Below are 24949 nucleotides of genomic sequence, written 5' to 3'. Positions count from 1 at the left end.
TTGCTCAGCTATCTCTGTGCTCTGCTGCCTCTAGGAGCTGTTTGTTGTTGCAGCCACATATTTGTTTGAATCAATCGAATTAATTGCAAGAGACTAGTCTGGACATGGGTAGAATACTGAGGGGCCCAGAATAGTGGAGCATTGCTTGCAATGTTTAATCAGCACCCGTATGTAATTTCTTGGGATAAGCATGGCGTTCACCTGAAAAGGCTGCCACTAAACAAATATTGAAAGAATTAATTGGCAACTTTTAAAGCACCCATGAAATTTTCAGAGACATGTTCTGCAGAGATAGGTATGATTTTTTCCTCTATCACTTGTAACAGACTTAGAGTTAAAAACGTTCTGAAAAAGCAGCTAGAGCTTTGATCCAATGGAGTTATTTAGCCAGTCATGGTTGACCAAGAGAGGCTGTGTGATTTAAAGGTATTTTTAAGATTTAAGGATTTAGATTTATCAAAGTGGGCCATATAAGTCCTCATTCCCAGTAAGGTAGGGGAAGTGGATTCAACTGTTCCATGTAAGAGTAACTGGTGAACCTTCAGTATGCCTTTTCTGTGTGTGAATATACAAATTGCTCAAAACAGCAACATATGTGAAACTTTAGTCTGTGCTGCTGTTTCTGCTACTCATAGCCTATGAAACAGAGAGCGCACGGGTCCCCTTGGACCGCATTGCTATTCGTGGAGTGGTAGCAAAGTTTTAACATATGTTCAGTATTGAGAAATACCAGATATATTATCCTCCATAAGGCTACCATATATCTAGGTGCTTCCCAAAGCACATCGCCTTTTTGCTTCCTGGAAATTTTGTAAAGTGGACAAAAAGAAGTATGTAGTAATTTGTCTGGGATTTCCGGTGCCTTGGCAATCTGGTTAGAGCAACATCTGTACATGACTAGAAGTCCCAGAAGAACGGCCACTGCTCAGGCACAGATCAGCTGCTTCTTTTTTTCAGCCTGCAAGTCAAAACTTAAAAGCAGCAGAAAGGAAGGCTTAAAAGCTCCCTAGGAAACAAAATTTCAAAGATATGGAAGCTCTTTACTAGTTTTGATTTGCCTTTCTCTTTCTCATGAGCCTCATAAATTTCTCTGTCCCATTAACTGAAACAGTCCCCTTATGTACAAAAACTATTTAAGGTCCATACAGGTATACTCACATTTTTTGATTAAGTTGTATTTTCTTGCCCACTCTTTCCACAGTATACCCAGAATATGACACTGTGCTTTCTATCTTCCCCTTCATTTTCAGCTCAGTGCTGTCTGTTTTTTTCTTGTATCCCATCTGGATTGTTGGTAGGTTCTGCAGAATATGTATCTTTCTTCTTTTGCAAGGTAGATCTTTTGTTGTACATATAGTGTCATAAACAATTATGCAGATATGGTAAACTATTTAACATGTGCATAAATAAGGATGATTCATTCTTCCTATTGGTTCCCGAACATTATTAATGTAAAAATTACACTATACGTTTTTCATGAAGAGGCATCGTATCTATTTCAACAGTACAGAGGAGCATTCAAAATACCTTTGGACAGCAATGGAGAACTATCCCACTGAAATTAGAGATGGAATTGAAGTAATTATTCAAGCTGGAATTTGTACAGTGCAACACCTCTGCAGAAGTGCTGTAAGGCACATTGAAATGCAGGTATTTTATGTATTGCTCAAAAGATTGCATATGTAACAGGGTACAGGGTAAGATAACCAAATTTCATTTAGGTCTGATGCTCAGTTATGTATCCTGGCACAGAGTACTGTGCATACAGCAAAACTGTCATGCCTTGCATCAAATCTTTAGGAGACCCTGTAGTAAAAGGCTGGACTGGACTATCTCTCAGAAATATACTTTGTATTCCCTTTCTTATGCTTTCTTTATCTATGATGCTCAATGGCCAAAGGATTGGATGATGGAAGAGAGAAGGCATTCCTGTCTGGTACTGGTTCCAAGTTTGAAATAAAATTGACACATAATAGCCACTCTAAATTCTGTGCACAGCATTCAGCCTGTTTGATGGAGGTTGCTATGAAAGATAAAAAGGATTTGAGAAAGCCAAAATGATTTGAGTTGCTGTACCAGTTATAGCAATGGTTTATGAGAATACTGGGTTCTAGAAGAGTCTCCTTTTTATACATATATATATAAAAATTATTTTAAACTTTGCTTGCTAAATCACTATGTGAACCTGTGTTAACTTGTGCATTCAGTCTGATGACGTAGAGACAATCAGCATCCTGCTTTGCAGAAGAGCATTGCAAGTATGTAAGTATTAGATGCCCCTTTATTTTTTTTCTTTAGTGCATACAAATCTGAAAATAAACATTTTAATTTGCACTGGCTAGAGCCAGGAAGAATGCAAACAATCGTAATTCTGTCCTCACTGATAATGTGATGACTCCAACATAATAGTCTGTGCTGAAGAGTTTTGCCCTGTGAAGAAAAGCAGAGGATATGATGACACCACTTACAGAAATAATACAAAATGTTTCAGGCACACATGCACTTAACAAAGGAAGTATCATCTCTGGATGTGTCCTTATGCGATCCCTTTTAATCTGAGTAACTACCATTGCATTGATAGGAAAGAGCTGTATACACTGTGGCTTTTTGTATTGCTGTGAATTTGGACCAGTTTTGCTGCTGTTTGACCAGATTTACTGCTGTTTGGCTCAGAAGTAATTTTGTATCAGAAAAAAAATACTGTAGCCAAGCCTCACTGCTTAGAGATATTTTTCTGGCTTACTAGCTGCCTTCCCAGGCTGCTTTTATCTGGTGCAGACAAGCCTTTCTACGGCACTTCTATCATACGTGTTTGCAGAGAACAGATATTGGCTTCTCATTCTGAATGCTAGCTAAAAGCAGTGTTCTTTGGTATTGCTCTCAAATCCTCCAAGAGTCAACATCATCTTCTTTTCCTGATAACTCTTTGTATGCCTGATCATTATGCTCGCAGTTAGACCCATACAGAGACCCCAAATGCTTTCTCCCTTTGGGAAAAGACTACAAAGAAAGCTAAGAAGCTTTCATGATTAGAGGTAAGCTTTTCTGAGGCCATTGTGAAGCTATTGCTATGGGTAAGTTATTACAGCCATACTGGGGTGCCACATTGCCCAGAGGTTTCATAAAAGCATATCAAGGGTGGAAGTTGCACCTCTGGTATCCCTGAACTGCCTGTCTTCAATGAGGAGCTTTGCAAAACTTTGTAACATGTTAGTGGTGAGCCTCATTTCTGTTGCATTAGCCTGAAGAATCAACACCAAGGACAGTGGGGCAGAGGATGCCTTGAGCAAGAATGTGCCCCATTGCACATCTCAAGTGAGTCGTGGGTCTTGACAGTCTCCCACCTCTTTAAGCCATGCTGCCATCCCTGGCAACACTGACGGGCAGGAACTAAGGCTGGTTTTTATCTTGCATTTGCTTTAGCTGTATACTGAGATTTACAGATGACACTTGCTTTTGGTCCTGGCATAGACACTATCATGTTTGAGAGAGGTGAACAGGTATTGTGTTCAATTTTTGCTCTTTCCCAGCCCCCAAATTCCACATCATCATTATAATTGCATGTAAAGTAGAAGCTCCATTTTGATAATGAGGTATTAACACTGAAAATTTACACGCTTTCCCTCTAAAATTTGCATGGCTATCAACATACCCAGAAAATAAAGTTCTGTATCAATATTTCCAGAAATGCTTGAATAAAAACATAACTTTCAAATGCTCTTTACTGTAACTCCCTATCAGTGCAGTTGATAATACCCACGATGCAGCTCAGTAGGCTTATCCTATACACAAAAAGGAAAAATTAAAAAATACAAATTACAGCCACAGTTTCGTATCTGCACCTGCCTCAAGCTCACTGCAAAGTTGCTTTAATAGTGTGGCAAAAGTTGAGAATGTCCATATGGGCAGCACAACAAGATTCTGGAAAAAAAAGTGAAATCTGTTGGGGTTCTAATGTACCCCTTGTCCTTGTGATGATAACTACAACAGTGTCTTGGTGTGCAACCTCCTAGGTAGCCATCAGAATGCACCTTATGAAGTGAGGGAGTTTTAATACATCAGAAGGCCACTGACAGTGGGAGGAAACCCAGGGGGGGAAAAAAACCCCAAACTCATTATCTAGAGTTTTTCCTAAAGTTATAGAGCAACTTTTTCTTTGTAGAACCATGAAAACTGACCAAGACACAGTAATTGATTACAACTCCCCTTCCCTCCCCCTGCTCCCCAACCAGGTTGACTTGTGACATCCAGACTCTTGAAAGATATTTGTGTTAAATTCCACCAAATATTTAGTGAATGCGCCACTTAAGGGGGAAATAATAACAACAAAAACAAATATGGAAGAGGCCTTCAGAAAGCTGGAGGATGTTGATTGCTTCCTGCAAATCCTATCAGTGAAAACTTTTCAAGGACTACTTCTGTTGATAATAAGGGTAGTATAGAAGGTATAGCTCTGGTTATTTCTCAGAATACAATCTGGGGTTGTTCCCTCTAGTCTATAAGTAACCTGTAGCTCATAGTGAAGTGAAACAGGAAGTTCTTTCAGGCACATTTCACCTGAATCAAGTCCACCTGAATTTAGGCAAGTAGTAGAGATACCTAAACCATAAGCTTAATCACTCTGAATGCCTTCCACGGCATGTATCTAGGGGAGCAATTCAGCAACCCCCAGTCAGAAATAGTTATGCAGGATAAATTCCCCCTTTTGTTGTTCAACAAGAAAATTTAAGGATGCTCCTAGCTTGGATAGCTTGTTCGCCTCCTTTAGGCCCTTGTTTGCAGTGCTGAATGCTTAATCTGCCAGACTATTTTATTATGAGTATCTGTAAATTATTAGAGATTATTTTTGAAGGACTGTTACATGTCTGTTAAGGGAATAAAAGTGTAAAAAGCTCTAATTCATCTTGCCTTTTATATTTGTTGATGACCTAGTAAAATTCATGTTATTTAATATGTGATCATTAGGATTTTTAAGACTCCTTGGATATTTTATTCTGTGATAGTGTGTATGTTAAATATCAGTGTGAAATGGTGAATAATAAATCATGTGCACTGTAAAAAAAAAAAAGCCAACCAAGAGCATTTAATTACAGCTGTTTATATTGAAAAGGCTGAAGACCGTGGAACAATGTGCTGAATGGAATGAACAAGAATTACCACCCTGTGCTTTGCATGTTAAAAGTAATGAGGGCAGTCCAAACAAAATTATTTGCATTCTGTCCAACTTTGGCTTGAAAACACCATACAGTTCCACAGAATAGCTTAATTGCCTAGTATAGCATAATTGCCAGGCATGGGGAGCAATATAATTTACATGTCTGACCACGAAATGAACCAGGGAAACTGTTGGTTTTTAACAGCTTGGTTTTGACTTATCTGAGCTTTAAAACTGTGTAAGTGTAAATCCAGATGTTGATTGCTGCAGCGGTCTTCTCGTGTTTCCGTCCAACAAAGGTTCCAAGGTAACTGACATGTTACCTTGTGTTTCATCTTCCTGTATCCTGGCATTACAGGTTTGTGGATTTTGTGGATCCCTGAAACCATCAAATCTGGGGAATTGCAGGTTGTGCCTACGATGCTCTGGGTAGGGGTGGGAGCTGTTTGTGCCTGAGAGTAATGTCTGGCTCTGTCCTGCTGCACCTCAGCCTCTGTAGAAACAGAGTGAGAAAAGCTGGGTGTGCTTGGGGAGGTTATAGCATACTGCTGAAACTGATTCATCTCTTAAACCAATAAAAATTCTAAGTTATGGAAGCTTTTAACAGTGCAGTTTTAATGACTACTTTCTATCTGCTGGGTAGTTAACATGCATTAAAGTCTTGTTATTTATGTCACTGGCTTCCCCAGGATGCTCTGAATAATGAATAGAAAGATGATTTCCAAGCATTTGTGTCTTTGGTGGGTGTATGTGCAATATTTGCTTACCTGTGTCATTTGCACGTGGAGGTAAGAACAGCAAACAGAACTGGTTGTATGCTGAGGTGAGACGTACCAGGCTAAAGCTGAGTTTGGGAAACAAGCTTCTATGTGGGTATGCGTTCCCTCAGGTAGTAGCTTTGTGTACAATTGTTTACATGTCTATGAATTCAGAAGGCAGATGTATCTTCTGTTTGCGTCTAGTTATATTTGGAACAGACTTGTCCTTACTGCATGATTAGTGGATATCATGTTCAAATGTATGGGAAGATAAATATAGATTAAAAATAGGTGCCTCACATTGTAGTGTTGAGAATAATTACAATTTTCTTCCTTGTTAGAACGCTTTTTGGTCTGAAGGAGAAATTGTATCTCATAGGGTAACATGCTGTCGGTATTTCTTTATATCAATATTGAGCCCATGATTTTGTCTGTGTTGGGTTTATCCCACCCTTGTGGATCACCCAACATGTAGTAACAGAATAAGTCTTTCCTCCTGTTTATAACTGGATCACAAAGAGAAAACTTGCTTTTTTAGTGGTGAGACTAGGCATTGTAGGGGTTTTTTTTGTTTGCTTTTAATTCCATGTTGTCAGAAAAGGAGAACCCTCCATGGACCACAGCATGTTTTGCCCTAAAGTCCTGGGTGAACAATGCAAACATGACAGTACTCAGAGAAATCCAGGATACCATCAGCAACCAAGCCAAAAACTAAGCAGAGTGAGTTGTTTGGCATCGCATGAGCTTAGTGACATCTTCTATTAAAAAACATAAGTGGCTTCCATTGCAAATACAGGTTAGTTGAGATTCTCCTAGAAACAACTGTCAGGCTTGACTGTCAGTTCAGTGTCTTTGTTTCTGAACCTCATGTTTAAGCACCTAGGGGGAAAAAACCCCATAGATGCCTAAATATGGATTTCTTTCTTTAGAAGCAAACTTCAGCCATCAGGTTTACAATTTTTGGCCTAAGTATAAATCAGTTACAGTAGAGTAACTCTTGCACGTTAGGCCTGATTAAAAGACGTTTAAGATGACAGTACTATCAGTAATGACTCCACTGAATTTTGGATTTATTTTGTTAAAAGAAAATAACCTTTTCAATGTCATTTTATTCGAGACAGACTGCATGATCTAGCATGTACCTTTCAATACACTGTCTAGACGTATTTCTTATTTCATATGCAGTAGTGAAGGCATGTTGTGAACATTATGCACATAAAATTAATTGAGATGGCATTCACATTATTTTTTATGTGGGCTTCATCTACTTAGTTAATGTAGTTTAAACACAATTGGCTTTCAATTGCACTGAAGGCATGAATATTCTCTGATTTTATTGTCAAACATGACAGAAGAGACACTGGCTTTTTCTCTTGTTGTTAGCAGAACTTTAAATTTCTGGCAAAAAACTATTGTTTGAAGTGTTTGTTTTGTTTTGTTCCCCCCCCGCCATTTGCAGCCTTCAAGAGAACGTCTGGGGGGAGATTTTTTGTTTGTTCGTTTTTTAATAAGTTGTCATATTGGCTACGACTTAGTGTTCTGCCTACAGGTTTTCCCTATTTGACCCTGTCAGTGTTTTACCGGCTATTATTTTTTGAAGGCACTGAGTAGGAAGTATATGATGATGATGATGACAAATTTTCATCTATGCTGCCTTTAGTCAAATAGTCCTTGCTCTTCTCTTTCATTTACCTTTTTCTTGATGTCTGTAGCTGGAATTCACTGGCTGTTCTCAATGAATATCCTGTGTGCCCACTGTGACGTAAAGGGGGATGAGTGGGATCATGCTACGTTCATCCTGCCAAATATTAAATAAAAAAACAGTGTTAGCTACAAAAAAATGAGACAAAAAGAAAAATTAATTAAAAAAAAAAAACAACCAAAAACAAAACCACCCCCCCCCCCACAGCTGAGGAAGACAGATAATCTGTTATGAAGAGTGACAACAAATTGCAAATGAATTTTGATTTTTTTTTTTTCTTTTTCTCAACAGGTTCACAGTCAGGATGTAACCTTCTCTAAAATGGAAACCTGTGAAGAAAGATACAGATAGCAGTTGGAGTTAAAAGTAGCGGATGAATATTTCTTTTCTTAAACATCAGCTTTTCAAAACGCTATGGTGATTTGGAAAGTCCCAAGAGTGAACTGCAAACTTTTCATCACCTCGATCGATGGGTTTCTTAGTCATTTCTCCAAGTCATTGATGTTCAGAGATGATGTGTGATGGAAAATGCACCATGCCTGTGTGTTTGTAGCCCCTGTTTTTTGGATTAGTTTGCTGTATTGCTGAACCGATTTCGTTTTGAAGGGCAAGGAGTGAATGTGATGGATTTATCTTCAGAGATGAACAAACATGGAAGGAATCCAGTAAGTCATAAACTAGAAGATCAAAAGAAGGTAAGATTATTTTTAATTATACTTAAATATAGTTCAACCACTTGCAAACTCTTTGATTTTTAATAAACTGGAAATAAATGTGCTTTTGAGAATGAAGTAGTCTGCCATGCTGACTCACTGTTGCAGTACAGTGAACTGCTGTTATGGGACTCAATTTCTTCATCGTCTAGTAATTTTCTTTCTAGTATTGCTTGATTGCCTGGTAGTTTTGTGCCAAAAGCTCCCTGAATTTGTCTAGCAAATTGGCAAAACCTTTCTTCACTACCAACACTGAGTTTATGGCAGAGACCTGCTGATCTAATGTAAGTACCTGACATCGGCCTAGCACTGTTTGAGAACTTTGTCCTTTACAGTGGATGTGTGGGTAGACCCTTCCTACCGTGTCTTACCAGTAGTTCTATATAATTTGGTTTTCTGACAAGTTGTTGTCATTCGAGTTTTACCCTTCAGTACCCAAGGCAGTTAAAGCCTGTAAATTTATGCTTCTACAATATGGAAAATCCTTTCAGAAATCCCACTTCTGCAACAGACTGTCCCGAAAGGCTCACCTTCCCAGTTCAACCCCTTTATTTACTCATACTATGATCTGGAAATTTTTCTAATGCTTGTTTCATAAACCTGAATTTGATGCTTTTCAATATCTTTAGGTCCTTCTTCTATTTTCCCATGCTTTATTCTTTTTTTTGTTGTTGATATTACATCTGTAGATTTTTCCTGAAAAAAAGTTTGGTGGGCTTTTGTTTGTTTTTTTAATCTCCAGTTTATTAAAAGTTCAAAAGTCTGTAATGCTTTTTGTGCCTGGGCTGTAACATAATGTCTGCACTGAATGGCAGCCAGCAAGGAGGGTGCAAGAGTGCATTCTGCTGTAGCACTATGTGGCTGTGTTGCCACATATAGGCCTTAAAATGAGATTTACTGGCTTCTTTGAATTACTGTGTAGGTTCAGTGAGGTTGCTAATGGCCAAATAATGTATTAGAGTACAGGTTATGTATGTTATTATTGCACAGGCTTATTATAAAAGTGCTCCTGGGTTGGTTTTTTTTTCAAATTTTGTTATGAAAGCTGCTGACTAATATTTGAAATAATTTTGACCTTGTTTGAGAATAATACAGATTGAGGGAATTTACAGGCGACATAAATGAAACCGTTTTAAGATCTAGAAAATCGAATACTTGGTTTTAGTGCCTCTGAGATTTGTATATGTTAATCTAAGTCGTTCGGTCACAGCCAATAGCCCTTTAAAGTGCAGAGAACTGCAGGAAATATACCATGATAACACATGTGATGAAATTCTTGTGAAAAGTTATTCAGCCTTTGAGGAGGTTTTTTGCAATGGAAAAGACACAGAGGTACGTGATAGGAGATAACTGGTTTAGAGCACAGGGCTTTCTCTGACACATAGTTCCCACCCTTTTGTGGCACAAAAGAAAAGCTGGGAAATGTTAGCATTAATCTCACCATCCAGTGAACTGTTTTTCTGAACCGTTATCTGATCTGGAATCGAGTATGCTCCCGTCCCCTCTTCCCCAACCCCCCTCTTATTTCAAAAGGAATTTTTTCCCTTCATGTCTAATACCTGCAGATTCACTCCTAGAGTCTGACTCTTCAAATTGCTTAGGAGGAGAAAGTTTGTTTCAAAGAGTATCTATTGTACCTCAGGGTCAAATGTTTTCTTTGAGCCAGTCTGTGGATGTCTTATCCAGCTGTAGAACTGTGCAACGACCACCGAAGGCTCTGCAGCTGCTAAAAGGCTCTGCACCTGTGGCGTGGTTGATATTGAAGAGTAAATGTGATGATAATAAACAGAAGTCTGGTTAGTTTTCATTACATTCAGGGATCCTTACTAGTAATTTCATATCATTGGTAAACTAGTATCAAGTTCATTATAGAAGGCTAAAATTTTAATAAAGTAAGTCTTTAAAAGTGATGGGGAAACACAAGAAGTAGTAGTAATTTGTCTGTCTCTTTATGCTGCATTGGCTGTAAAAAAAATTTTGAAATATGTTAGAAATGAGTGAAATAAAAATGGACTACTTTAGGATATATGGACTGACATACTGGCCGACGTGGATGCCTTAGTTGTGCTCTACCTGGATCAGAACAGGCAGAAGTCAAGCTGAATCTCTTGGATAGCTCATGTTCTATAAATAAATGAAAAATACAGTGTTCTGGGAAGACTAAACTGTTGTGTTGCTACAGAATGTGTTGTCACGGGACTGTTTGCTGCATGGGGAATTTAGGAAAAAAAATCATATTAGGAAAAAAAATCCACATTAATTAAGGACACAAAACTTCTCAGGTAGTTTTAAAAATGCAGACTATGCTTTGGCACTTAGTTTTTCTGATAATTTCATAGCTATATTACATACATGCTATATAGTTACTTTCCTATTATCTGGATTTGGGTCTGGACAACCATGTTTATATAATTTTCATGTTGTTAGCATGTGAACTATCATGTCTGTAGGACACTCAGATATGCTCCTCATCTCAAAACCCATCAAATGCTATCACCTGCATTTTAAATAGATACATACTCCTTTTATGGCTACAGGACTATGAAGTTCCTTAGCCTTTCTGTAGCTGTAAGGTGCAATGACAGTTTTATTGATTTCTGGCAAAAATCTATTAAGTTTGTGGGACTGGAAGGTGTTTCTGGGCTGACATTTGGGTGTTTGACACTTCTGAGTACAAAATGAGGCTCAAGCATAAAGCGAGAGCTTTTGGTAGCTGTGTGGAAGCAGCGGTTCCATTTTGGTGGCTGAAGTGTTGGGGAAAGGAGGGAGGCAAGCTGACAGAAGGCAGTGCAGAGAGGAAAAAGACTTTCAGAAACATCATTGTAATAAATTAATCGGACCTCCTGCAGAAAACAGGCATAGGACTTTCCTCTACAAATTCTTCTAGCTGGGTATGAAGCCTCAGGAAATTGGTAATGAGCTGGAATGGGTAGATCTGGGATGTCCATCAGCTTTATCTGCTTGAGGATTGTGTGTCCATGGTATCTGTGTTCAAAACCCATCCTTCCTTCCTTCCTCTGAGCTGGATGTGCCAGACATACTGCTCTGTGGATGTGGAGATTTCAGGTTAAATGCTGTGTTTCTGGATCTATTTGCCATTCCTACAGTGTGCTGTAATTTCTTATTTAAAAAGAATGATAATATTAAAGGCTTTAGGACATAAATGCCAGTAAGTAGCAAATGCATGTATTGTTTTTTGCAATATGGTGTTCAGGTTCATGATTTTAGCACATGGTAAATGGTAGAGAGAGCTATGAACTAACAGTTTGAATAATAGGTTTCTATAGGCTGCTTTGTCTATCTGTATTTCATCATTCAGCAGAGATCATCTGCTTTCAAAATCATAAAAAATCATAAAAAATTTGTCATCAGCTGCCACATGCATGGTTTATGCTAGTCAAATCCATAAAATAAATACCCAAAACTTCCTGACTACTACAGCCATTTAATTTAATGTTTTCCCCTACAAGGAAGTCCCATTGCGGCCATTTCTTTGACGGACTATCCAGGTTACTTTGTATCTTGGAAGAACACCTGCTTGCTGCAGGCAGGCAAAGCCAAACCTTTGAATGATGCTGCAGCTGTAGCCTCATTAAAGTCTGGAGACTGGGGACGAGAGCCTGAGAGTGTGCTTCACCGTGGGTGTACAGATGTGTGTGAGGTAACACACAGGCAAATAACACAAGTTCCAATGCTTCAAGTATCATTTATGTACTTGACCTTGTAAACCTATAAAATTGTTTCAGAACTATAGTAACATACAAAATGCTTCTCAATAACAACAGTACTCTAGCCCTTAAAGGTTTGGCATATCTGCTTTGTCTGCTAACTAATTTAGTGCTTTTAGTTCCATGATGTTTCAGACAATCCCACTCAGTCCCTCTCCTAACTTGCACCAAAAGGTGTGCACCTAGACTTGAAATCCATCATGCAGAATAGGGTGGTAATGATATTCTTGCAAAATTGCTCGTTTCCAAAAGGAGAACCTTTGCACCTCCACGGACACCACTGACACATGGCTTGAAGTTCTGTACACCCAGAATGCTTGTTCGCTATCCTCACAGGGATAATTTTTAATCACATTTTCTTTTAAAGTCTCTTGGTCCTTCTGTTTACAGGCTGATCCAAACCAAATGACAATGAAGGAAAGTTTTTCGTACTTCACCATCACTGCCCCAAATATGTGCTTTAGAGTTAAACATGAGAAAGTGCAAAGTTCTCAGTTGCTTTCAGAACAAATTGCATTATTTCCTTCAGTCTTTCTTTTTGTAGGCAGATGAACCACTGAACTCAGAGGTATTTTTAATACACACCAATACTCTACAACTGGGTAAGAATTAAATAAAATTAATACGCAAGAATATGAAACAAGAGTTGTCTACTGTTGTATGTTTTGCTGGTCTCCCAGGTAGCCATTTGGAGACTAACTAAATGTCCAATAATTAGCCAGTTTTTGCCTGATAGGGTAAAATAGTAGTTTACTGTCAAAAGCATCATGAAGTCTTGACATGCAATCCTTTAAAAATCAAATCAAGAGAGAAGATTTAGAAGGGACAGATGAAATGGGTGTAATGAGCAGGTACATCACACTTTTCCTCCACCCCTGCTTGCTTCATACTGCTGTGTCTGTGCTCCCCATTTTCACATCTCTGTTCTCATTTTTATGATTAACGCTGTAGTGACCTAATGACAGTTTTTAAAAATAATAGTATTAAATATTGGGTAGGCCATGGTTGTTGCTGTTTTTATTTAATAGTTCATTTTCTTTTGGGGACCTAGGATCTGGATGATGTTGCTTGTCATCTCAACAAAAAAGTTGATTTCTCCCATCCTGTTTTTCCTTCTCACTCTGAGGCAGCTCTAACTGAGCTTTCTCTCCCTCCCCATCTCCCCACTCCAGTCCCTCCTACACATATATACATGTGTGTATATGTATATATGTATGTTCTGTGTGGTTTTGTCCATCTGCCCATGTGTGCCTCTGTCAGGGGATGCTTTGCAAACAACTGGAAGTTTGAAGATCTGGTGAAGAGTTAGACTCTTAAGCTCAATGTTCACTATTATCCCTTATCTCACAACAGCTGGCAGGTTGGGTTTTTGGTTTTGTGGTTTTGTTTTGGTTTTTATTTTTTTCAGGTCGTATATTCAGTGTTTTAACCAAAATCAGCAAGGTGAGGGGATAGTGAGGCATCTTCAGGGCTAAGAGGAGACGTGTGCTCTATTTTTGCTTTGCTGTTGTTTTTTCTTTGGTACTTTTGATTTAGACAAAGTTGGGAAGAACCCACCCGGCTGGTAAGAACAAATGGGCTGTGGAAAAAACCTACAGTTGTTTTCTAAATCCTTTGTTATATCAGCCTGTCATATATTACCTTCATCTTTCCCTTAAGCTGTCTCCCTCCATACTCCATGAGTTTTCTGTTTCAAAATTTATGCTAGAAAGACTTGAATTATTTCCCTCTCTGTCAAACCTCCCTGGGGCCCCACCACCTGACTCCTCTCGCTCGCTGAAATTGTTCTGTCCACTCTGCTATTGCAGTTGTTCCAGTTAAAAAAACCCCCTATCTTTACAGGCTCAATAAATGGTGTTAAATATCATTTCATGAAATATGAAACCCATATTTCATACTTCTTAAGCTAAATTAATATCCTCTGCTGCATGTTTACAGGGTTTTTTCTACCTATTAGAGAACCATGATGTAAATAAGATAATACAATCTTTTTAATGCTTTTTCTTTTTTGTTGCCTTCCCAAGGCCACTATCTGCAACCAAGTCTTGATTACAGAGTAGTATTTTGACCCAGGGCTGCACCAAAACAGCTGAGAAATTGAATACAGCTTAATGAATTATTTTCTTACAAAGATACTGGCTGGCTGTATCTTATAATTCAGTAGTATGTCTTGGTTTCTTAGCTGGTTGCTTTTCTTCCCCCTCAATGTTATCTTTAAGCTGTTGCTGTTAATGCATGCCTGATAACTGAATAAAACTCATTTAAGAATACCAGGTAAAAGTTGTACAGGATATCATCACTGCCTGGTTGAATGGAGCTCAGCTGCTTTGCAGTTGTTTGTGCTGGCAGATTTTTGCGTAATTAGATAGCTGAAATGAATACTTTTTTGTACGTACACATACAACATGATTTTGGATATGGACTTACAGAGTAGAGTGAGAGAAAGCAGGCAGCTTTTCATTTGGGTTGGTTACTCTTCCCCACACTTCCCCTCCCCAAAATAAGTAGTACTATTACTTACTGTCCTTAGTGTTCTCTTACTACTAAAGGCACAATTTCCCATTTCTACAAATTACATTGCTATTAGTACATATGCAAAGGTAGATTTAAACATCTTGTCTCAAATGGTCTTTTCTATTTTGGAATAAGATACAATGGCTAAGAAGCAGAAAAGAGTGAAATTCACGGAGTTAATATCTCATTATACAGTTTGCTCTAGGATATCTTGATGGTTACAAGCTATCTCTAAGGTTTTAATCTGTCAGGTATAAAAGGAAAAAAGGCTAGAGGCTTTCTGCCATAAATCCTGCTTTTTGACTGCTATTGCTCCTACCTTTTTCAAAGAAAGCTCTTGTTAGCCTCAGGACAAAGAACAATTTAAGCGATAATAAATAGCTAAACTAGTAAATAAAATCACATGCCTTTCTTCTTTGTTGTTTCTCTGCAGTGGCACTGCAAAATAAGGAAATCACTGTAACTGTTATTCTCCTGCTCTTACTGTTATTATTCTGTAACACTTTTAACATATAATATTTGTTTATCTGCTTTTGTCTTGAAAACGTTGTCTAGGAGAATCTGCTGTACTTTGAGGATAAAATGCAGATTAGGAAAGGGTTGGGCTCCTGAAACAGTATGTAATCGTGGCCTGTCTTTTTGCTTCTAAGAAGGAGCACAAGCTTGAGAAGCAGTTGCACAGAGCACTGTACAGTGGAGAATCTGAACGGAGGCTTATAGGTGATCTTGCACTGTGACATTGTTTTGGGATTTTTATCACCCAACATCATGATCAGTACCTTTGAAAAGGCCTTCTGAGGTTTTTGCAGTTTGAAATCTGATCTTTGAAATAGGGATGGTCCCAAAATGAGTGCATTAGGGGTCAGCTATCCTGCTTGCTGACTTTTCTTAAGTATTTCTTTAAATCCTATGGATGATCCTGTATCAAAACCTGCATTCAGGGTAAATACCTGTGTCCCTTCCCTTGAATTTTGAACTTCCCACAGGATTTTTCTTCTACTCTGAACAGGCTGTGTACAACAAAGACTAAAAAATGTATAGCCAGGATTCCTCTCAAAATATTGGGAAGGGTAAGTAAAAATAATCTGAACCTCCTGCTTACTTCATTTCCGGACTAAAGTTGATTGAAAGACTAAAATGTAACTAAAGCCCTTTTGATACAGATATAACTAAAGGTACTTTTTTCTGCTTTGATGATAATTCTGCTTTTATGCTAGGTGGAAGGCACTGCTGTGCTTATGAAGTAGTTGGGAAGACTTCTTGTCATTGTTTTTACCACATTTGTGTTGGGCTAGTTTCTCTAAATCATTCTGTATTGTTACCTTGAGATTTTAACAGGGTCCTAAACTCAGGTCAGGGACTCTGCATTTTCCTGGTACTCTCTGCATTCTTGCAGTACAATTAAACCATTACAAGTGCTGTTGAATCCATGTGTCTTAGATGGAAGTCCTACCTATTTGCTTCTCTAATTCCCCTGGAACGCTTAAGAGTTGAAATTTGAAGAAGCAGCATCTGCTGCTGCAGCTGTATCAAAAGAAATAAACCAGTGAGGGACAGTACTGTAGTGTGCTTTTGTGGGAGGCATATAAAGACCTTTTTAAGACTACATTTTCTATTTGCTAAAGGAAGAAGTCTCTTGTGAGACTGTTACGTGCCTGCTTATAAAGCAGAGTTAATAACCTTTTAAACTCATTCTAGGTAGGTCTAGCCTTAAGCAACATATGAGAGGGCAACCCTGTCTGTTATTGTGGCTTTTAGCTTCCAAAGAGAAACATCTGGTGGAATCATTGACTGATTACCAACAACAATTAACAGCCCCAAATTAAACCAGATCTTGTTTTCCTAGATACAGTATGTAAATAGGTACTCTGAATAGGGAGATTGAGAAAGGGCTGACAAAACTTGGTACAAATGTAGAAATGATGCACAGAAAAGTTTAAAGTCTTGCTTCTGCAAATGAATTTTCTAGGATTTTTGCATTCTTACTAAAGGAAATGCATGTGGAAAGAAAAAAATACCAAACCCAAACCCTATAGAGTTAGGGTCAAGGTATACTGTTGAGGTCACATTAGTTTGTCACATTAGTTTCATAATGCAGGCAGCCCTTAAATGTATGTGTCTTGAGTCTCAGTGTTATACCAGAACAGGAGACTGCTTTGTTACACCTTATACTGAAGTGTCAGGGTGCATTCATGCTGCGTTTCAACAAAAGAATACTGCTGGGAGATGCTTCATTTGTATTTTTTTAATGCCTAAGTATTGTCTTTCCTCTGGTGCTGAGGAACAAAAGAATGTAAAGGCAGGGAAGAACTCTGGAAACGGTTGTAATTTTCTTTTTAGTGCAAACTTCCTTTCTTTCATAGTTACCAGTAAGCACATGCATATCCATTCTGATTTGAATATAAGTATGGGTATATATACAAACTAACATAGTTACACTGTGTTTTCTGCAGGTAAATGACCAAACTTCTTTGCTAGAACAGAAGAAAAAGTTGGTAGAGCTGAGTTTAATACCAATATATTTCCTCTGACTTCACAGCTGTGGTGTCTTTTTATTGGTTGTTTTGGGGTGGTTTTGATTGTTTTTGTTATTAAACTTCAGGATACTCCAGTGGTAGTAAAGTGAACCTTAGAATAGTATAATTCATTTGGGGGGTTTTGTATGTTGTGAGTTTTTTTTTGGTTGTTTGGTTTTGTTTGTTTGTTTGTTTGTTTGTTTGTTTGTTTGTTTGTTTTTTGTAGTGTGTTTAGATGTGATAAAATGGTATCTCAGTAGGCACTGCTGCATGCAAAACCCATAAATTTTTAAATATTCAATTCCTTGATGTCTTGTAGAATTGTCAGTATCAGGCACAGCTATCTCCCTTAATGACACTTTGCCTGAGTACCGAATGTAGGTTTTGACAGGGAAAGGGACAGCCCCTGGCATCCAGGGCTTTACCTGAAGGTATGTGGCAAAGCAGCTGCTGTTCCAGTTTAACATTTATTATTACTGAAGAAAAATAAACCTATGGTTGTAATGCAAGTCAGCAGGCTGTCTTTATTAGTTGGGCTCTTGATTTTTTTTTCTTTTTTTCGGTCTGCTCCTCCTTTCTTTTTGTTCGTGTTGCTGCTGTTGTTTTTTCCTTTCTCTGTCAGGGGTACTCTCCTTACCTGTCATGTTCCCTCTATCCTTGCTGCATGTTTGAGCCCTCTGTTTGTTTTCATTTTCCTTCTGCCTTGCTCAAGTCAGCCTGGCTTAGCAATCTGTGTATGTGCACACACACATATGCAGATCATTGTGTGTGCGAGTATACGTACATACATACATATGTATTGATGCATACTAGTACTTTGGGTGGGTGCTTGCATATAAATATGTGATACAGAAAATGATGTGTAGGACAATCTCTAGTGTAATCATATGTTAAAATATTTTGCTTTCTCCATGTTCCATTTGTTTCTTGATTTTTCCGGAAAATAATATCCCTGTCTTGGAGTCTTTGTCACCCTGCGCGCCTGTGTGGACATAAGTGCAGGGCTTAGAATGGGAGTCACCTGTCTGTAACGGGAGCTCTTGAGACTTTTAAAACAATAGTAGTAGCAGTAATGGCAGGATTTTAAAGTTTTGTTTGTTTAAATTAGGAATTTTTTTAAAATCTGTATTTCTTAAATATTGTTGGTGAGAAATTTCTGCGTTCACTTGTTTCTACTTGTAGAGCCTGTCAGTGTTCTCCAGCTCAGTCAGAAATGTGACAGTTTCTCTTAGTTTCTTGATAGATAAGGCAGCCTTAAAATACTATCAGTCACCATGTTTTCTGACTGACATGGAGCAGGGGGACCAAATGTCCCTCTTTATCTGAATCCCTAAACTGATGCCAGTAATAAGTTGCATGGTAAGTCCATGACAGAGGGTGTAGTTATTCATAAGTATGGTGGAGGCATTGTACTAATAAAAAAGGACTAGGGGGAAGCTGCCAATAATTTTTTTTTTTAAATTGCTTGATGTAAATACTGTGTCCATAATTTGTCATTTGGAAAGGATAATTTCCAGCAGGTGTTCTTTTTGGCTCAATTGCAGAGGTCAGATGACTTTGGGTTTATTGTTGGCATTGTAAATGAGAAGCAAAGTAGACTACAATACACAAATGCACAGTGATTCAACATTATAACCTCTAGAATACTAGCAAGTATCCATAAAGCAGTAATTGATGTGGCCCCCAATGGTGGGCATCATTTAAAACCAGCATTTACCTATGGTTATTACAAAATATGCTCTGATATCTTGAAGATATCTCCTACTTGGTGTGTAGTGATTGAAGTACATACTGACGTCCTGATGATCTCTCTCTTTTTTTAATTTGATTTTATTTTTAAATATGTTGATTTCTTAAACAGAAATTACCTGAGATGCCTGTCATTTTTAATGCTGTTGAGGTACCAGATCAATATTAAAGGAAAAATTCTGGAAAGTGGTTATTTAGTTTGCCTGAATCTATTCTGTATCCAGAGTGAAACAGTTCCTGCTTTGTGAAACATCATCTGTATCTGTAAGTGTTATGCATTAGTTTGTTATTAACATAAATATACCTATTGCTATATTACAGTTGCTGCTGTATCACTTTTAGGAAGGATGATATAAGTAAAGGTTGAGGCAGAAAGACTAAAGGTCTGTTTCTTTTCTAGCTTTGTCAATTTTCCTTGTACCCTCCGGGAAGTTGCTTAAACTCAGTTTTATTCACCTGTAAAATTAAAAGATCTTCTGAATTATTGATCATTGGTGACCATTATGATCCTCCGATTGAAGGTCAAATATATTTGCCTGGTATTTAATAGAAATACTCTGCACTCATGGCTATTTATTTGCATTGTGGCACAAGACAGGAGTCTCAGTCATGAATCAGGATACAGTAGTGCTGCCACTGTAGGAACCCAGTGGAAAAGACTCTGTTTGGCTTAAAGACCTTAGAGTTTTCTTGTTATTTCCCTTGATTCCACTCTTGTATTTAGTCACTATGAGTGGAATATGCCTTTTTCTTGGTAGAATGTGATCTCCTGTACAAAACCACCTGTCGCTTAGGAACCAGGTTGTACTGTGCATGAGGGAGGAGGGAGAAGTTTGTATACACAAAGAAAGGATTACGCAGGATTTTTCTTTCTGTTATGCTCACCAAAAACTCATAATGCATTAGCTGTTCCTGCATGGCATCTATATTTTCTCCTAATTTCCTGATTTTTCTCCATCATAGTAATCTCAAGACTACAGCAGCCCATTTCGCTGTGCATTAGACAGGACAATATATTCTTAATTCGTTCCATTTAGGTGGTAGCTAAAGTAGATGGCCCTTTCTTGTTGTTGTCAGCTGCCACATGACTGCTTCTTACAATGCCACTTAGTCTGTCTATACATTTCCAAACGGTCACTTAAAGAAATCATTGCAAGAGGAGCCAATGTATCAGCCAGGGAGATGGAAGAAAGAAAATTACAGAATTTTCTGAAGGTTTTCCTATGCCAGTTTAGATAACTGGGGTTTGGTTCTTTTCTGAAAGCAGATGGAGCTGGTTGCAATGTGCTCTGAAGCAGCATCAGTCCTGGTGTAAAATGAGCTTTCTGGCTCAAAATCTAAAGTAGCTCCCGTCTTAAAAAATTTACCAGTAATACAAGCTGATTTGCAGAATTGCCATACATTAAAAAAAAATAATAAAATGGTGCATAAAAACAACACTCATGAGTCAAAGCTGCCTCTTAGGAGTTAACATTACATCGTTTTAATTTACATCTCTTGCAGAAAAAGACTTTATTCCGTGCTATCCTATGCTCAACGGCAATAAGCTAAAATGGTATGTAAACATTATAAACAAAGTTGTTCCCAAGAGCAAAATTCCTAAGTGGATCTGTAATTCAAAAGGGCCAAAGAGTGATTATGAAGATTTCAGAGTTAATTTTCGCCCATCATAAGCAGAAATAGTGCATGTCTTCTGCTTTGCTCCCCCACCCTCTCCCCAAGTATTTTGTTCACTCTTGGTTAGTATGGCTATAAACAAACTGTTAAGCATTAAAAGAGATGCAAAACATCTTTAACAGTAGTTAGCCGTTTTCTTGCCCTTTACTTATCTGTCTATATTGATCAAATGATTAAAGCAAAGTCATTCTTCCACAATGTGTCTAATAATTGTGGCCAATGCAAATTTGATGTGTCAAAACTCTTGTTGTGTTATCTTGGTATGTCAGTTCATGGCACAGCTAGAAAGAAAGGCGGAGTTGTCATTTGCTAGCAGAACAGCTGGCATAACAGACTGGAAGTTGTGTTCTCCAGGAATTCATTTTTTACCAAGGTAAGTTCGGTTGCAGATTTTATACTGTTAAATTTGCAGCTTAGGCTGTGCTGCTTGCCGGGGTAACAATAGAATTTCAGAGGAGATAAAAGGGAAACTGTGGAGCATATGTTGGGGGGGAAGTGGGTCTTAATTTTTATTTTCCTCCACTGTAAAGGAGCTTTCTGTGACTGAGGCTGATTGCTCTGACAGCTGCCCAGGGAAACCAGAGACTCTCCTGTGCAGGAGTCAGACATCTATGCTATATAATTGCTTATTTTATATATTTTTTTGGTTCTCTTTCTTAGAAGGAGTTTTCTTAATAAAACAACAACTGAAACTTCATTAAGGGAGAAAATGAATCTGTTACTGCTATTTAATATTTTCAAAAAGTACTTGTTTCTCCCTATCATGAGGTATAGATTAAGACAATGTATTTTGGGTATGCTGAGCTCCATTTCTTCCTTCTTTCTTTACTGCGGCATATGTTTAGGAATGCTCTGGACACAATATTCCTAGAAGTACTCCACTTGAATCAGGAAGGTTCAAATAAAGAAAAAGAATACTGTGTTGCGAGTTCTCCATGGCAAAAAACCTTTTTAGATTCAAATATTTCTTCTTCATGAGTTTCTAATGGTGTTTAAAATTTTTAGCCTTTAATACCATACAAGGTGATTGAAGAAGCAGGGAAACATTTGTTATATTTGCAAGATACTCTGTGACTGTCTTGGTGCTGTGTCTACAAATGCATCCTGGTAAGTGCTCCAGTCATGTGCCATGAGCGATTGTAACATCATGTTTTTTCTAGTAAATTATGCCGTGAACAGTTCTCAAAATCAAATCAGTAGCTGTGCATGAACTCTTTTAAAAGGTGTAGTATTGGTGGCAATGTCATGGTTAAGGTTGTGTTTAGATTTACACTAAAAAACTTCACAGTTATACTCTAAAGGTGTAATTATCCAGCCCTCCTAGATAACAGTGGGAATATTTCCAGTGATTTTTGGCAGGCTGTCTGTAGAACCTTTCAATTTTTGTTATAACATCTTTTTGCAAAAAGCATTTACTAAAATTTTAAACAAAAAGCAAGTAATATTGGGCTCTTCTTAAAAAAAAAAACAACAAAAAAACCCCACAAAAATATCCCCCCAACCAAACCCAGACCCAAATGTGGCTACTTGCAGCAGGTGAGAATTACAGTCGTCCTCAGCTGCCACTATATGTATATTGTTTGTGTGTGCATGCAGATTATGACGAAACTTGGGCCCTGAGATCACATTTGAGAAGTAAAATTTAAAAATATCTGTAGCTGTTGACGTTGTTGAGAACACCCTGAAATCATTTTGGTAGACAAAACCATGTCAATTTACCAAAGCCACTGCAGGGCCCATTGGTGTCGACACTCTTTTGTCTCACCTCTCAGAGAGCATCAGTTAACTTGAGTGAAAAAAGTCCTAATAATGAATAAAAAACTCTAAACATCCAAGGCAACAGTGCAGATTGGTTTTAAAGACTGAAATTCTTCCAAATGATATTTTGTTTGAATGAGGGCCCTAAATAAGACTGACTCTTCAGATGAGGATTGAATTTATTGAATTACCTGTAATACCATTTGGGTCAAATACTCTTTTGGAGGAAACATTAAAAATGTCCCTTAATTCTTCATTCATTCGATGTAGCTTGGTTTTAGATCTGTTTAACAGAAGGGCCAGAAAACACAAACTGAGCTGGTACCTAAGACACAGGATGATATTTGGATTTTACTTAAGCATTATTTCTCATATAGTCTTTGCTTCTGGAAACTGGATGGATTTCTCCAGATCCACTCACTGTTATGTTTCCAGAGCTTCCCAGCTTATTCTTTAAAGATAGACTGCACTGCTCTCACACATAGTACATCGAACCTGCCTTGATACAAAAGACGACCTATCAGTTTAACTGAAGGGGTTGACATAGGTCAGGGTGTTAGAAATGTTCTTCCAAATGCTGTGAGCTGGGGGAAGAGACTGTTTGTGAGGTACCTGTGCTTTGTATGCTCTGGGGTGCCCCAATCAGTGGTTACCTACAGCCCATCTATCTGGTCCTACCTCCTGGTGAGTAAAGACTAAGGTCATCTTAAGAAGAAGGAAGAGTGTAGGTGGCAACAGGGCGGGGGCAGTATTCCCAGTCATTCCTCCTCTTATAAACCCCATCTTTTTTATCATAGTCAAAGGTAGCTCAGGTGGGGGATGAGGAAGGTGGATGAGACATTTATGTGGATGAGGTTTTTTATTTGCTTTTAGAATTTGTGTGGAAAAACTATTAGAAGAGTGCTTCTATAAAGTTGCAGGGTAGCATAATGAGATTTGTGTTCTTAGAGACAACTATAATAACTCCTAATTTTCTCAATATCAGATCGAACTTCATTTGTACAGTATTTTTATTTGGTTCCCACTCTGTGGTGATTAAATTATTGTGCTTGTTTTATATCATATTTATTAGCTTTTCATAAAAGTATCAGCTTTTAGCAGTGTAGAAACCTAGTTTCTGAGTAGTACTGAAATTACCTTGAACAGTTCATGCCACCAATACAGTATCAACTTCTGCCTTATTTTGCACATGCACAAGCATTACATGCTAGTTTTGAAAACCCAGTTGCTCTAAACCCCAGAGCTTTGGTACTATAGATTACTGTCTGTGTGAAAATAAACTGGCATATTAATACTTCTGGCAATTTCAGATACATGCAAATATTAGGTTAATTTTTTCTACTTTCACAGAGCTCAGGTTTGGTCTGGTTTTCTTTTTTTTTTTTTTTTTTTGGTGAGTTGTATGTGTCTGGATTTCCATTCATATGGAAATAAATGCAGAAAATGAGAATATTTGTTCTACAGTTTCATGAGGCTGACTTCTAGTGAGGATTAAATTAGACTCTTCAGACAGTGTGGCTCTAAAAACCCCTGAAAAGAAAATCAAGCAGTAGGTTATCGAGGAAAAAGAACAGATTGTCTTTCTTAAATGAAAATCTGGAAAAAAATGTCATTTAACATGCATTTAATGTCTTTATCTACAACCTGAAATTTTCAAATGAGCTTTTCCCTTTTTTTATATTCTTGGCACAAATATAGAAGCACCTGATTATCTGGTTTGAGTAAACTTTAAAAGAGCGGATGGTTGAAAGAGATTTTGTTATATTAAGAGGCAATGGATACTTGTCTTTCCTTGCAGTTTACTATTTTTTGAATAATGGATGCATATAAATGGTCTTGTAGTACTAATTTTAATCAGTAATGCTGATATTGTCTTACATTATTTTTGTGGTATCCCGTATCCCCTACTGTTCAGTATTTTGACTGATGATTTGACAAATAAAAGGTTTGGTCTTCATAGATGATGGGAAGAGATATATAATAGGGTGAGAGAGACTGTCTACTCATAGAATCGAGGAATGGGTGAGTGAAAAATTAGAATACTAGAGATAAAAGTAGCACCTCTGAGTTTGTGCAGTGCAGTACCTTGTGTGACTGAGGACACCGGAAAAATGAGGAAAACTGGCAATGCCTGTACGCTCCCACTATAGCACAAACTCCTTGAAATTGCTGTAGTTATGATAATAGTGGTGACCTAAGCATGTCAGGTAGTCAGCTGACTAATGCTTTTCTCAGGAGTATTAGTCTCTTTTTGTAACTGCATTCTGTTTTCTTCCTCTGTTTTTTCTTTCTTATTCTTTTTCCTCTTAGCACCCCCTCCCGTGGTATTTTATCACAACCTGATGTGCAAGCTCTTTGGGGACAGCGAGTTCCTTTTTACAACATGTCTGTGGAGTGCTTGGTTAAACTAAGCCTTCAACATAATTTTTCACTTCTAGGTTAGTTATCTTAAAGTTTAGAAAATATGTTGTTGTTGCTTTTTTTTTCTTTTTTAAATGCCGTTAAGAGAATACATATGGATCTGGCTCATTCATTGTTATAGCACAGGGTGGTGATCCATCTATTTTAGTGCTGTCATTTTGTAGGTAGGCACCCACTGGATGTTTGTGTGCCACATGCAAATACCTGACTTTGGCTTGGCCTTGGCAGCAGCTGCCCCAGGGAAGAATAAGTAATTAC

General features: G+C 37.9%; 1 protein-coding gene across 1 annotated transcript in view; it reads left to right on the top strand.

Annotated features, from left to right (window-relative positions):
• The first annotated feature begins 8161 nt into the window (after positions 1-8161).
• NAV3 (neuron navigator 3) overlaps positions 8162-24949 on the top strand; it is a 409880-nt gene continuing 393092 nt past the window's right edge. Inside the window, exon 1 of the mRNA XM_075080754.1 lies at positions 8162-8310. Within this exon, the coding sequence (XP_074936855.1) occupies positions 8239-8310 (72 nt within the window). The 5' untranslated portion in view covers positions 8162-8238. The remainder of the gene's footprint in view (positions 8311-24949) is intronic.

Source organism: Phalacrocorax aristotelis, chromosome 1 (genome assembly GCF_949628215.1).
Source record: "Phalacrocorax aristotelis chromosome 1, bGulAri2.1, whole genome shotgun sequence".
Classification (NCBI taxonomy): Eukaryota; Metazoa; Chordata; class Aves; order Suliformes; family Phalacrocoracidae; genus Phalacrocorax; species Phalacrocorax aristotelis.
Note: the sequence above shows the minus strand (reverse complement) of the source record. Positions and strands in the feature narration are given on the sequence as shown.